We start from the raw sequence: 12,870 nt of genomic DNA on the forward strand, positions 1-12,870 counted from the left end.
GTATATCTGTGATGGTTACTGTCGATCAGATTTATTGTTTACCATAGAAATAGTTCTATGTGGTACATTTAAAATACAATTTGTAGCTCTTTTCCTTCATACTACACATTAGCATTCACAATAGGGCATGTAAAGGGGTGGCATATAACTCAATGCACCAAACTCCTCTAGCAAAGAGCAAACCATCATTTCTGTAGTTTTGCTCTTGTTCTTAGAAGCGCTAATTACCTTGTAATCAGGGCCAACTTGTAGATATCAACGCCATGCTGAACATCTAATTATTTGAAGGATAAATGTGAAACTTTATTGCATTGTCATATTTGAAGTTTATTGTCTGCCTGTAAATCATTACCTTTCAACAAACTCAGAGGAAAATTTCCCATGTTTGTTGTTTATAGATATACATTCTTGTTAGAAGTGCAGTTTTTAAGCAATGACATTGTTGCCATTAAAACACATGCTGTGCATATGTAGATACATTTCGCCTGTGATTAGAATTTAGAGACTAAGAGAAAATTTAATATGTTTGGTGTGTACAGATATATTTTCTTTTAAAAATTGTCATGTTGTTTGGGTTTTGCAATGACATTGTTGGCATTAATACTAGGTTTTAGAACTCGTCCAAGTTAGTAGCATTTGCTCCTACTTTTAGAAATTCTATACTTGGAAGACTTTCTATATCAAACTGCTGTTTTTTGGAGCTTTGGCTACTAACTCTTTGGCCCTGATGATCAGCACTGCCTGAAGCAGCCATTGCTTATTACAGTATTTAACTGAACTGCATTTGTATTATTCTTGCATTTTGTATTTTGTTCGGAACTTCAACTCATGGATCATGAAATGGTGGAAATAGTTTCCTGTATTTTATACTACTTGTGAATTTCCACGGTCTTCATTTTTTTCTATATTGATGGGCTAGTGGGATGAGTTTACGACTCTATCATTGCTTCCAAAATTTGCAGAACAAAAGAAGCAGAGAATTTCTGAAATAAAAACTGGGCTAGATGAAGCTGAGGCTTTGGTATGTGTATTTAGATGCTCAGATTGTTTGTTTTTGTGAAGAGACGTATGAACAGATAATAGTGTTCTTTTGGCTTTCTTGTTTCAGATTCGGAAGATGGACCTTGAGGCTAGAAGTTTGCAGCCAAGTGTAAAGGCCATACTTCTTGCCAAGTTAAGGGAGTATAAATCTGATTTGAACAATTTGAAAAGTGAAATTAAAAGGATTTCATCAGCCAATGTAGGTCAGGCTGCAAGAGATGAGTTGTTGGAGTCAGGAATGGCAGATACGCTAATGGTAAGGTGTCAATACTCTATCTTCAGTTCTTAGTTTTTGCTGTGAACAATCCATCTCAACTATAAGACCTATAGTTGAGTTTCTTGAATAGTTTGACCAATAAAAAGGTTTCTTTTTAAGTCAATAAAATTCATGCTGCAATATGGTGCTTGTCATTGTTCAAGAAGGCGGATTCGGTCGCCTAGGTGGCCACGGGTCCTAGCCACCTAGGCAATTTGGTGGCTGCCTAGGCGGGCCTCAGATACCTTGCCGGCTGGCTCTAGAGAGAGAGAGAGAGAGAGAGAGAGAGAGTTTCATGTATGTTTGTGTGAGGCCTTGCAACGAGAACGAGAGAGAGCATAGGTTCCATGTATGTATGTGTGAGGCCTTGCAGTAAATACTTCGAGGTCATGTTCTTCTTTGTCTTCATATACATAGAGAGGGAGAGGGGGCTGCATCCAACACTTGGAAGTCGTTTTCTTCTTCTTTTTCTGGCAGCCTGGCCTTGGCAGCCAGACAGCCGAATTTTTGAACATTGGTGCTAGTTAAATACGATGCACTCCATGAGAAAAACTGCGTGTTCATGAACATAAACTGGGATTATGCCTGTATATTCAAGTCAAGATTTACCAAAATACCTTCTTTGTTGAATATAATTAGATATCCTATTGGCAGAAAATTGCAAGATCAGGAAACTACGAGAATGTCTCTTTTCTGCTACCTGACTACTATAGACATGTACTCTGCTTTCTTCCCTTGCGCCACTAATACTTAGAAGCTACAGTTTGTTTACTTTCTATCTATATCTGCAGTCAAATAAACACATCTACAACTGTTCTAATGATATGAGGAAATAATGAGACGAGATGCACTGCAATTGGCACTTGCATCGTCTTGATATGAGAAGTTATTTAATTTGAACTACAAGTTTAAAAAGTACATGGGCAAAGCCGTACGATCCCATTACGAGTAAATTAGAGAGCTCCATGGTCCTTTGCTGTGAATTGGATACATATCCTTGTTCTTATTGGGGAAACTTTCCGTATGGAGTTCTCCTGAAAATAAACTCTGTAAGATGAAGTATGTTGCAAAAGTTTTTACCGGTAATTGCAGTATCTACCATCTATAGAATGAATGCTGGTCTTAGGTCATGACAGTTTCATGAAACAATGCCCTATGTCACCCATATCTCCAAAACATCTAGAAGATGGTTAGACTCACAGCTAGTCTTTCTCAGATATCTTCATAAATCTGTGGTCATGGTTCTGCATAAATACTGCAGGTTTCGGCAGATCAAAGAGGGAGGTTGTTAAAGTCTACTGAGGGATTGAATCAATCTAGTGAGAGAATCAAAGAGAGTAGAAGAACGACACTCGAGACTGAGGAGCTTGGTGTTTCTATTCTTCAAGATCTACATCAACAACGCCAATCTCTATTGCATGCCAACAACACAGTAAGCCTGTTATTTGTTACTTTTGGGACCTTTTCTTCATGTGTTTCTTCTTGTTTGTCATTGAATTTACCTAGTCATGTTTTTTTTAGTGGAACACTAAAATTATTCTTTTGAGGGACTGATTTGCAGCAAATGCTTGAAAATATTTTGTAACTCAAGTGAAGCCACCGATCAAAGAAAACAAAGTTTCAAAGTCTTAAGTTTCAAGTCTCTTTAAATTTGCAGTTATACGCTTTTAGATTTCTGTTGATGTCAATAAGGAAGTAGTTGTACAACGTGCCTACATGCAGTCAATTCAAAGTCTTCATTATCCACTGTCACACAGTATCTTCTATATATAGAGCACGAGTTGCTTCGTGCAACACGTGCCATTAAATTGTAGCTTCTACATGTTTAGATATGGTCCGTTGACTCCTGTGCACACTAACCTTTAATTTTTAGCATATTCCCTCATGGCCTTGCTGTATATTTAAGCATGCTCCTGCAGGACCTTGCTGTGTAGTTACTTTCTCGGATTAAAAGCGTTATATAACATGCCATAAGATTTGTGCTCCCTTTGCTCTGTTGGGTTTATCTCAAAAAATGGAGCCATTTTTTTTTTTTTTAATGTATTAACAGTAAATATGGAGCATTTTTAGGACCCCAATTTACGGTTGCATTCTATTCAACCTAACAACCAACTTCCTTGAATTTAACCATGCTTCCATGGGATCGTGATGTATATTACTCCCTCATGTTTAGACATTACTAGTAGGCAGCCTGTGCGTTGCACGGAACACCACAAAATCCTTATTTAACATAGCAATTCATGATGTAAAATCCAATAAGTCATATAGATATAATGTCAATAAATTTAAATAAATTACTCAATCATAAAAAATGTGTTAATAAATATTTTTAATTTTATATATATATATATATATATGTATGTATATATATCCCAATGTTACAAAGTATTTATCTCAATAGTCAATAAGATGGACACTAATTCTATTATAGTAATGACATATTTATTAATGGGCAAGCTTTCTATGGTTCCCCTACAATATAAAACTTATATACTTCCGCTTATCCAACAGTCCATTCTGAATGGAAGGCTAAGATTGCCCCAATCACAATGTCATGTCTCTATACTATTTTTTTTTTTTTTTTCTACAAACTATTTTAACACCAAATTTTGTATGTCCAATCCTCTATTAAACTCGCACTAGCAAAAAATATAAAAAACATATTCTCAATAAAATAAAATAACAAAAATACCCATTGAAAGTTTCAAGGGGTATCTTGGTCATTATATTTTATCCAAAAATTATTTTTAATATTTTCATACGTGCTCCCCAGTGAGAAGATGGCACGTACCAAATTTAATATTCATACAATTTCTATAAAAAACAACTAAAAATAAAATACTTTGAAACGTCGGATCTAAGATCAAATGGTAAGTGGTTCTCTTGATCAAAATTGGACGGCTGGATGGTAGGGGAAGCATGGATCTTCTATTTCTGTAGGGGAAGTATGGAAACATTTCCTTTTATTAATAGCATGCAAAATTCATTAAAAAATGACAGTCCACATTATAGTTTGTTGATATGTAATTGAATATTAGTAATTTATTTTTAGTAAATTATTTGTGGTATTTTATGAAAACAATTAAAAATTGATTTATAGAAAATTAGTAAAATACAAACTCATATAATTCTCATAACATTATTACTAAAAAATAAGAGTAGCTAATTCAAATTTAATAGCACTATATAATTTACATTCCTATTACTAAACCAACAATAATTGGTCTAAGAAGGGTGAGGACTTTAAACTTTCCCTTAACCCATCCCAAGCTTGGGTAAAAGAGGTGGGTTTTATTAGGTAGGCAGCTAATGTAAAAATTTGCCAAAGTTATCATATTAAAGCAACAAAAAATTCATACGGTTATAGTATATTTATATTATATTTGTTTCAATTACTGTAAAATAAAATAAATTTAGAACTCATTCTACATAATACAACTCATTCTACATAATACAGACATATGATAATCTATACAATAAATTGGGAATAGGAGAAGATAAAAAATATATCTTCAAATTAGCGAAAATAAGACAGAAAAAAAGATCTAAACTATATTAAATGCCTTAAGAGTGAGGATCAAAGGGTCTTGGTGAAGGATGACGAGGTCAACAAAAGATGGAGAGTTTATATTCAAAAATTATTAAATGACGAACACAATGAGAACAAAGGAACTGTTGGTACAAATGAGGGTGGCGTTCATAAATACATCTGTAGGATTAGGATGTCGAAAGTGAAAGAAGCTTTGAAAAGGATGAGGATAAGGCTTTAGGACCAGATGGTATCCCGATAGAGGTTTGGAAGTGTATGGGGGAGATTGGCATTGACTGGCTGACGAAGCTGTTCAACAAGGTGTTGAGAACAAAGAAATGCCAGACGTATGGAGGAAAAGTATTGTGGTGCCTATTTAAGACATACAGAATTGTGGGAACTATCGAGGGATCAAGCTTATGAGCCATACTATGAAGCTTTGGGAGAGAGTGATTGAGCGACGACTAAGGCATGAGACATGTGTATCTGAAAACCAATTTGGTTTTATATCAGGAAGGTCAACAACTGAGGCTATTTTCCTACTTAAGCAACTAATTGAGAAGTTTAAGGTCTAGGGAAAAGACCTTCACATGGTCTTTATTGATCTAGAGATAGCTTATGATGGAATACCTCGAGATTTGATTTGGCGGGTATTGGAAAAGAAAGGAGTCTCCAAACACTACATCAACTTGATGAGAGACATATACAATGGAGCGTTAATTAGTGTACGAACAATTAGTGGAGAGATGAGTGAGTTTTCAATAACAATAGGTCTACAACAAGGGTCAGCATTGAGCTCGTACCTCTATGTGTTAGTTATGGACGACTTAACTGGGCACCTACAAGATGAGGTACCATGGTGCGTGTTGTTTTCAGATGACATAGTTTTGATCAATGAGACCCGAAATGGCGTCAACACAAAGAACTTTGGAGGGATTCTCTAAAATCCAAAGGTATTAAAATTAGCCCGACTAAGAAAGAGTATATGGAATGCAAGTTTAGTAATAATTTGAGTAGAAACGAGGAAGTAGTTAAGATTGACGGTCAGGAAGTACAAAAAAGACCGCACTTTCGAGATCTTGGGTCGATAATCCAGGAAAATGGACAGATTGAGGAAGATGTCGGGCACATAATTAAAGCTAGGTTGGTGAAGTGAAGATGTGAAACTAGAATTTTATATGATCGCCGCATAACATTTGAAGCTGAAGGGCAAGTTCTATAGGACAACTAGGAGACTAGCTTTGCTCTATGGGGCGAAATGTTGGGCGGACAAAAACAATATGTTTATAGAATGAGTGTAGTGGAATGAGGATGTTGAGATGAATGAATGGCAAGACAAGAAGGGATGGAATTCGAAATGAATCGATTTAGGAGAATTTAAGTGTGGCATCAATAGGAGATAAGATGAGAGAGAGTAGACTTAGGTGGGCTGGTCATGAGTAGCCCCGACCAAGTACAACACCTGTTAGGAGATGCGAGTCAGTTCTCAAGTGGAAGGACTGAAAAGGGCAAGAGGTAGGTCCAAAAAGGATGTGGTTGGAAGTAGTCCGAAAAGATATGAGAACTTATAGCCTGACTGAGGGTATGACCTTTAATAAAGTAGAATGGCAGACCACGATTTGTGTAGTCGACCCTAATTAATTAGGAAAAGACTGATGATAATGATGATTCTACACAATATAATATATGAAAATGAGGATTATAAATCAGATGGCTTGAAGATGTGTCCACATGGCAGTCATGTACACTTTAAAAATAATTAAAAAAAACGAATCTGAACCTAAGCAAAATAATTTGGAAGATAGTAACACAAAAAATTCCCAAAAGAATTGAAGTTCACCAAGGTAAGTAAGCACTAAGAATCATCAAAGTGGATAGAGAGTTTTCTAAAGAGAGTGGGTAGAAGGAGAGGATGATGGAGAGAGGAAAGAGTGGAGAGAGGAGATAAGAAGAGAGAGAATAGAGAGAGAATGAGGAAGAGTAGAGAGAGGATGAGAGAGTGATTAAGGGTCTTGGGAACTATTGGTACAAGGTTTTGGAAAATATTGGTATCATATACACCTTGAAAAAATTAATAAAAAAGAAATGAAAAATAAATATATGTCAAGTTTTGAAGAAGAAATACTTAGAAAAAGCCTAACTTAGAAGAAGCAGTCACTATATCATTTATAGAGGCTCGTCTCTGTGCCTAATCAAAACTCAAGATATATTGGAGATCAATCAATAGAAGCTCGCATTCTTCAGGTACTTCTTTCCTTTAATTCGATGATTCATCAAAAAGGCCCCATACCTCTCGACTAATGGTGAGTCGCACCTGGTTTTTGGAAATATCATGACGGAAATGGTGAGTTGCACTTGGTTTTTGGAAATATCATGATGGAAAAAATAAAACTTTAGAGAAGAGAGAGAGATGTTGAGGATGAGGCATTCTATTGTTTGAGGTTTCAATGCCGTTTGGAGGAAGAGGATGAAAGGAGCAAGGGTTAATAGAGGCAGGCCATGAGAGAGATGTCTTGAAGGTGGGTTAGAGAGAGTGAGATGGGTCTTTTGTGTTAAAAACCACCCAAATAGTGATATATATGGTTTTAGAGTGCGAGTGAGACGGGACAGAGAAGGAGAGGTATGTGGTATGTGACCTGAGGGATTTTCAAAATTTAAGAGAGAAATTTGGAACTCAAAAGAGAAAAATGACGTATTTTTTTCTTTTTTTAAAGATACCCTAAAGGGAAAAGGGGGTAATTTTGACCCCAAAAATGTTTAAATAGGTTATGGGGACCTAAAATTAAAAGAACTATTCCATAAACCCTTAATGTCTCTAGCTATACCTATTTCTAAGAATCGAAAAATTGTTTGTGGTTTGAAGAAGCTTCCCAAATTTTTTCACTTATTATGGAATAAGGAGAGTTTGAGAATATTACTAATACATATCCTATTAGACGTTTAAATTTAGTATGGTTTGAATTTTGAAAATTTGAACAAGTTTATTCTCAACTTGCGATATGTCATATGTTTGTGTATATATATATATATATATATATATATATATATATATATAGAACTTGTACTACAGGGCGTCTAAGGTTTTGGGCGCCCAGCCGGCTGCCAAGGGCCCTCTAGCATTTTTTTGAAACCTTGGCAAGATAAAGAAAAAATTTAGGAGAGAGATGGGAGGGTGTGGGACATAGAGATGAGAGAATTTTAAGGAGTTGCATCTTTTGAAATATTGAGAGAGAAAAAGTTGGAACTCAAAAAGAAAAATGTAAAAAAAGTGATAATGAGAGATTTTAGGAGCAAAATAAAGAAAAAATTTAAGAAGAGACCTGGGAGAGGTGTGTGAAATAGAATTGAGAAAGTCTTAAGGAGTTGCACCTTTTCAAAGTTTGAGAGAGGACACATTTCAAAATAATTAGTACATATTCATAACTACCAATTAGAGAGTTTAGGAGCAAGGTAAATAAAAAACTTTGGTAGAGAGGTGGAAGGGGTGCCTGACATAAAGATGAGACAGATTTAAATAGTTGCACCTTTGAGGGGGACCATGGACTCTCAGTTGTGTTGTCACAAACCGATAGGAGCTTAGTCTAAAAGAGATTTTTGGACCTCTTTGTCCTTTAATGTAAGCCTTATGGTACGTTCAATCCTAAATACAACATATGTCATATTTTAGATATGGAAAATATTTTGACAGAGCTGCAATCCTATCAAAATATCTGAAGCCTCATATTGCAGTCTTGTGTCTCTAAAAGAGATTTTTTAACTGTTTCATTTAGAAATTTTCCCCTTAAGTCAGTGGTGGCTTGCATTGCCACCTCTGTACCATATTTTAGAGATAGGAGCAGTGCTAGAGGGTGTGCGACATCAATAGGCCATGACATCATTGTCATGAACAAATGTGCATCAACCATAGTGACACTATTTTCTTTGCAACCTTGGGGTCACCACACCAAAGTGTTCCTTGATTTCAAGTTCTGTATTTGTGTCTAAAATTTTATATAGAATTACCATCCCAAGGTTTTTCTCTTGTATACTTTATGAATTTGTATTTCATAAAATGCACTACTATAAATAAAAATTTCGAAGTACTAAATAATTCCATTCAATACAATAACCAAATCATCCACATATTTTAAAGGCCCCATTTTTAATGTTTACTCATACTATTAATTTAGCCTCGCAATACAAGCTCGAAGAATGCATATAGTTTTTGGATAATAGGATGCTCAATGTTTATGAAACTGACCTACTCTTCATAGGTTGTAATATCCACATTCAAATCATTGCTCTAGTATTAGAACCTTCCTTTGTTTAGCAACTTACTAGTTTATACTGAGAACCTCAAATTTGCATTATGAATAATTTATGTGTATATGGCTTGCTTATGTTAAGAGCAGTACGTGATGAATCTTTTTACATTTTTATGGAGCATAATAGTTTAAACAAAAAATATGATCATGAATCTTTCTTGAATAATAACTTTTTAAAAACATATAAAAATGCTTTCCTAAGAAAAACGTGTGTTGGGTTAAAGCATGCAACACCTGTTCTATTGCTAGTAACTAATAAAATACAAAACCCCAGTCCCCATAGCCACAGACCCTATCAAGGCATATTGTACTTGTTTTGTGGATAGGCAAGACATACTATAGTTGACAATATCGTATATTACTGCCATTGACATACTATAGTTGACAATATCGCATATTACTGCGATTTATAGTTTATCTCTAAGAGATATAATAATTGAGATCTGGTTTGTGCCTTCTATTTCAATAATTTTTTAGATAATCTACCCGGACCCTTAGCAATTGTTTTCTACTTGGAAATCCCTGCCTTTTCTAATGTATTTTAACATGATTTTCAATATGAGAAAACAACCTGCCTTTTCTAATGTATTTTAACATGATTTTCAATATGAGAAAACAAGTGAAAGAAAGTCAAGGAGATGGCAATCTGTAGTGATTGTGGCACACACACCACTGTGTATGGTGTAAGAGGAGTAAAGGCGGCATTGGCCCTGTTTAGAGGAGTAAATGCGACCTGTTTAATATTTGTATTCATATGGCAACCATCTCCCCGAACATTCATCATAACATCCTCTAATCAGTGAGGGTAATCTTCCAGTTGCGGCTGAGAGTTATTTTATAATCTACCCTTGAAATGAGTGATGGTACTTAAAACTGTTAATTATTATGCCTCTGTATGTTTTTCTACACTTGTTTCTGATGTCATGCTTATGTTAGAGAGTAAATTGATGGTGTCGCAGTTTATTGAATCACCTCAAAGGTTCCTCTATTGATCTGATCTTTTGAACAAAACGTCTATTTTAATTTGATTCTATATAATAACCATCATAAAGAAAAATTTTGAATGGCATGTAGTGGTTTGTTATCAGAGGAAATTGTTTCCTTTCTTCTATTTTAGCTTTTGCCCACTTCTCTTTTTCAAAAATGGCTGCAGCTACATGGCGTGGATGATAATATTGGGAAGAGCAGGAAAATTCTTACTGCCATGTCACGGAGAATGAGCAGGAACAAGTGGATCATTGGCTTCATAATTGCAGTTCTTGTTGTGGCAATTCTTTTGATTCTCTACTTCAAACTCTTCCATTAGTTATCAACTGGTATGTGAAAAATGCTTGTGTATTATTCATATTTGTTTTCTATATTGTGTGCATATGATAATTCATTTTCCATATTCTCCAGTATGTAAGTTCCATTTTCTGTTTTGGATTGTGAATAGTGGATTGTTCGTGCCATAAATTTTGCAGCATTTTTTTTTCATTATTTGTTGGCACCATACCTAATTTAGTTTCTAGCGGATTGCATGCACGAACTACACAAGTCAGATATTCTTGTGTCCTCCAGAATAATGGGGAATTCTTTGAAGCTTCACAAATCCATCTAAAGTTTGAAATTTTTAGTGCATAAAGAATATAGAGAAAAATAAAATGAAGACATTTAAGGTATGTGGGCTTTAAATAAAGGGTGTGATTTGCATAAGGTTGCAACCTTAAACAATCAAATTAAGACGCACCTCCAAATTTTATAATAAATATAATTATGGTGTCAAAAATTCTTAGGATGACTTTAGAATCTATTTTTTTGTATAAGATTTTACACTCCACAAACACATGGAAATCTTGAAAACAGACGTTCAAATAATGTTGCAAGATACACTATTTTTGAGACTTGATATCTTTTATTCTTTTCATATTCATATATCTTGATGTTGAGATGATTATACATTTCGATGTCGAGATGATCAATTAAAGTACTTTTCAACATCAAAACCACCTTTTATGATGGATTTTTAAGGTGCACCGATTGCAACCTTATATAAGCTTTTTTCTAATTAAATGTTCATCCTCCAACTAAAGTAGAATGCAAACTACTTGTTCTCAAGCATAAAGCTATTCAAGGATAGAGGGGCCTGGTCCATTCTACCTGCTTCCAAAGGCTATTACATCTTTGACTAGAGAATATGCCCAATGGGGTCCATTGCTCCATATGCAGAGCTAGAACATTTTTTCTCAGAAAAACCTTACTAGCTAAGACTTTTGCACGAGTCATTTATAAGAAGCTTTGCAGGTAAATATTTTTTATCTTTCCTCGTATTCCAAAGCAATGAAAACACCAAACAAACAACAAATGCTACAATAGGCGAGTAGTAACATAAATCCCCGAAATTTGACAATTAACGAATAGATTTTGGTGGGGAGCTGTACCCCTTAAAAACTGTCTTGTCTCGTTTTTTGTGGAAAACATAACTATTACAAAATTCAAGCTTTTTTGCAGCAAAATGCTATTACATATCGTGCTGCATATAGTTTTGCAAAAGTTGTATCCATCCTTCGGAGTTGCCCAACACTGTTAGAAATTCTTCTAAATTACGGTATAACAATAATTTAAAAGGTAATATTATTCACAATTTAAGTGAGATGATTATCTTATGTAAAGATAAGGATCATCATTGGTAACCATTCCTCCCCGCTCTCTCTTCCCCTATGATGGGTTGGGGTTAGGCAGAAAAGAAAGATATGTATAGTGTGAAGGACCTTTCTCTTGCTCACTCTCTAAGTTTGGAGGAGAAAAGAGGTAAAGGTTGGTTCACCCATTTGAGATCAAAATTAGAAATTGCTTTATTTCGCTGGATCATGGCTGGTATGTTTAGATTTGTCAATTTGCATTCTTGTTTTTCAGCAATTATGAGTTACGATCCAAGAAAAGTAACATGTTTATTCAGTTTCTTAAACTTGTAAATATTTAGTTATTTTACATGTGGTATTAGAGCTATGGTTGGCTTGTTCATGTACAAGTTTTCATAAGCGGTGACGCTTAGTTGAGAAAACACTTATTCCATCCTTGTTTTTTTGTGAATCATCATGGAGCCCACAAATTAGTTTTGACCCGTTACATATAGAAATCAAACCCAAAGGTGGTTTTTCATTTTATCTGTGCGAGCTTGGCGGAATAGGGTGGTTGGTGTGAGCACTATCGACTACGAAGGCGATAAATATGAAGGAGTAATGTCTTCAACATCTATGATGTTTATGATCAACCAGCTCTATGGTAGACAAGAGGAATGATTTTTACAAACAAGAGGCCATTTGCATGCCACAATCTCAGCCCAAAAGAGGGGTTCTGACAATACATCGGTCACTAAAAACACTTGATTTTAATATTTTATTGAATCTTATTGCTTAATCTTATCGGTAAATACAATTTTGTGGGCATAAAGGTTTGAAAATTATGGCAGCCCTAAATCCCTATGCACTTACTGGATACTTAGCCAAATTAAAATTCTGAATGGATCTAATTGATCTGATTGGAAATAAAGATTTAGATCCCTCTAGCCATTTTGTATCTTGATTTATGCCTTATGTGAAGATGAACCTCTTAAACCTTACAATAAGAGAGGTGCTATTCTTGATGAAGATAATGCTAAGAGTTTCATGAGCAAAGTACATGAACAATTTGTACGTCTTATTAAAGTCTTAGCAGACATCCTTATGGCAAAGTTGTTGATCATGAGGTATGATGGTCAG

The 12,870-nt window shown here is 35.0% G+C and overlaps 1 protein-coding gene across 35 annotated transcripts in view; it reads left to right on the forward strand.

Annotated features, from left to right (window-relative positions):
* LOC18426293 (vesicle transport v-SNARE 13) overlaps nucleotides 1–12,870 on the forward strand; it is a 41,530-nt gene that overhangs the window by 14,144 nt on the left and 14,516 nt on the right. For 25 of the 35 annotated variants that reach the window (XM_088847913.1, XM_088847926.1, XM_088847898.1 and 22 more), the window contains 4 exons: nucleotides 963–1,021; nucleotides 1,109–1,297; nucleotides 2,559–2,729; nucleotides 10,284–10,446. In XM_088847913.1, coding sequence (XP_088704039.1) covers nucleotides 963–1,021; nucleotides 1,109–1,297; nucleotides 2,559–2,729; nucleotides 10,284–10,436 — 572 coding nt within the window. In that variant the 3' untranslated portion in view covers nucleotides 10,437–10,446. Of the gene's footprint in view, nucleotides 1–962; nucleotides 1,022–1,108; nucleotides 1,298–2,558; nucleotides 2,730–10,283; nucleotides 10,586–12,870 lie in introns of those variants that run through there. The other 10 variants (XM_088847918.1, XM_088847909.1, XM_088847924.1 and 7 more) reach the window with 1 other exon arrangement.

The sequence above is a fragment of the Amborella trichopoda genome, chromosome 9 (genome assembly GCF_054954075.1).
Source record: "Amborella trichopoda isolate Santa Cruz 75 chromosome 9, AtrichopodaSantaCruz75HAP2 v2.0, whole genome shotgun sequence".
Lineage (NCBI taxonomy): Eukaryota > Viridiplantae > Streptophyta > Magnoliopsida > Amborellales > Amborellaceae > Amborella > Amborella trichopoda.